This window comes from Nannospalax galili, unplaced genomic scaffold (assembly GCF_000622305.1).
Source record: "Nannospalax galili isolate Female #2095 unplaced genomic scaffold, S.galili_v1.0 scaffold1484, whole genome shotgun sequence".
NCBI classification, from domain to species: Eukaryota; Metazoa; Chordata; class Mammalia; order Rodentia; family Spalacidae; genus Nannospalax; species Nannospalax galili.
The window spans coordinates 297,559-300,381 of NW_008351512.1; the positions used below are offsets into that span (position 1 = coordinate 297,559).

General features: G+C 34.6%; 1 protein-coding gene across 1 annotated transcript in view; it reads right to left on the minus strand.

The window, feature by feature from the left end:
* Nucleotides 1-375: 375 nt before the first annotated feature.
* LOC103746311 (pancreatic alpha-amylase-like) overlaps nt 376-2,823 on the minus strand; it is a 13,078-nt gene continuing 10,630 nt past the window's right edge. Inside the window, exons 8-11 of the mRNA XM_029553725.1 lie at nt 2,797-2,816; nt 2,041-2,159; nt 1,816-1,941; nt 376-569 (exon numbers count right to left, since the gene is read on the minus strand). Coding sequence (XP_029409585.1) covers nt 380-569; nt 1,816-1,941; nt 2,041-2,159; nt 2,797-2,816 — 455 coding nt within the window. The 3' untranslated portion in view covers nt 376-379. The remainder of the gene's footprint in view (nt 570-1,815; nt 1,942-2,040; nt 2,160-2,796; nt 2,817-2,823) is intronic.

A 2,823-nucleotide genomic window follows, 5' to 3' on the forward strand; every position in this document is an offset into this window, starting at 1 on the left:
GGCTAGTTATCTTAAAGTAGTGCAATTATATGTGACTTTTAAATTTTTAAAACTTACTCAAATTGAGAGCTTATAGCTTTTATGCAAGAGTAATGAACTATAAAATCTGAGGTATAATCAGGATAGTGGCAAGAACAGTGTATAAAAGGGAACGCCAATCCAGACTGGTGACTTGAGTTTTAACTAGAACAAGTAGGAAAAGGAGAGGACAGGAATGAACTCCTGAGAGTGGTTCAATGACCCACACCCACACAGGAACTTTCTCCCACACGGTAATAGTAAATACATAACTAAAAAAGACATATATACATACATATACATATACATAAATAAATAAGGAAAATTGAATGATGTGCTCAATATTTATTTATTCGGGGCTTTATAATTTTGATTCAGCATGGATGGCAATAAATGGGTCCTCAGCTGAGTTACTAATGGAAAACTGCGCTGTGCCATCCCCGGAAACCTGGACTTTAATTCCTGTGCAACTGCCATTGCTTTTGTCTCCTGAAATGACATCACAGTATGTGCCAGCAGGAAGACCAGTCTGTAACTTTGCTGACAGTGACCTGAAAGCACAAAAAGTTAATATTTAAATTAAGCTCAACACAGTCAAGTGCACAAGGAACAACAGTCTCTAAAACAGATGCCAGAACTTTGTGCTGTGGGACTGTAAGAAGAAAAGGCCTCGGTGAGAAAATCCCAACACGAAGACGTCTCCAGATGGAGTGAAAATATTTTCAGGATCTATTCCTCTTTTCACAGCCTAGTAGATTCCCAGTTTGTGGGGAATTCTACCAAGCGGTGAAAGTCAAAGTGTGTCAGTGTAGGTTTCAGATAAAACCACCACCTGTGAGGAACATATTCATTTAAAATTTGTCTTCTGCTGACCTAAAGAAAACACTAATTAATTTTAGGAATGGTAATAGTATCATTTCTCCAAAACTTGCTTGCTTGCATGCTGCTAAAAGACCTGGGGCTAGAAGGTAAAATAATCTAGATTTCTGTGGAGAAATACAGTTTGGAATATAAAGCTATTTGTACAAATTTATTTTAATTCGTCCACATAGAAGATGAAAGAAATTACAAAGTTAGCTATATGTTTGTCACTAATGATACAATTATTGTCACAATGATACAATTATACAAGTAATGATACAATTATTTTCTTTTCAGTAATAAATTACGCTTTCTGCTCAGTATAATTTAAACATGAGTAGAGGTTGAATTTGGAGAGATTTCACCTGCTTGCATAGTGATTCTCTGAGCTATAGTCCTACACAAGAGGTGATCATTAATACAGATAGGATGTTATTGTCCCAAATGAAAGGACTTTAATGAAAGTCTTAGAAGCTCAATTAAGCACCCCTGAAAGCAAGAATATATAATGAGGAACTACAGATATACTTCAAAAACATTTATCATACAGAAATAGAAACCTGAAGACAATTTATCAGAAGAATGGATAAAATAACAGTTGACATTCAGATACTCTAATACTCTGTACATTCTTTAGTGATTTTGTCTCTTATGATTATGTGTTTTATGGCGTGCACTTTATGAGCATTAAATATGAATGTATACGAATGACATGCTAAGAATACACAAGAGTTCACCTGAAATATGGGGAAAATGGGAAAATGAGACAAGAAACATAGACACTTTGTATTTTCTGCAATTTGCAGATATCTTTGCTTCCTTAAATTCATTAATATAAAAATTCTCAGATATAAACATTTCTAATGATTAGGGAAAGTTAAGAATGATACATGAATATAATAATATAAAATCCTCATTTAATTGGTATACACTTACCAGTCATCATTGTTAAAGACAATGAAGCCTTTGTTTCCTCTTCCAAAAGCTACTTGGTTGCTGCCGTTGTCCCACCAGTTTGAAAAAGGCTGGCCATTAACTACATTTCTGAAGGCAACCATGTTCCTAAAAGCACAAACATGTCAAATTCTGTACCCTAAAGCTTCAAAGATTTACAATGAAATGTTATGGAATGAGATAATATTTCACAGAACATGTTCCCACCTGATTTGCCGCCACCGATGCTCACACACCCAGCCGTTTCCGCAAGTGGTATCTGCATTAATGGTCACTTCTTTGATGGCACCGTTGTTATTTGGTGGTCCAATCCAATCATTAACATCCTTCATTATTGAAAATATTTAAGATTTTCCATACATACATATTACCCTGTTCATTTTCCACCATTTCAAACCCAATGAGTTGTGCTATTTGTGTCTCTGAGCTATTTAGAGTCTAACTCCTTTATACACCTTGGCTGAGTCTTTATCATCTGTGTATATGCTGGTTCTCTACTACCTTATTTCAAAAACACCTGGAGCAATTTTTCAGCCTCTCATAATTTCCTATGCAATAGCATCTCAATACCATTATCAGCTATTCTGTGTCACTCAAAAGGCAAGACTATTCAGGGCAGGAACACGAGGATTAAAGCAGAGCTGCAGGTTAACTCTGGCTTAGAATACTATTCAATGCTTGTAACATTTCTGTGCCTGAGTTTCTTTGTTTGTAAAGCTGAGAGATGCTGTGTGTTTGCTATTAAAATTAAAGAACATACATTAAAAAATTTGGATGGAATAACTCCCAAACTGATATTAGTTGATCTCATACTACCTTTTGGGTAAATATGCTAATTAATATATTCTAATATTCATTAATAAATTAAACAAACTTTAAATAAGCATTAAGCATTAAAGACATTTGTATGTTGAAAAGCACATGGTAAATCTAGGCCAGATATGCATCACAAAACTGTAATACCTGATGAATTATGGATAAGTCTAATAG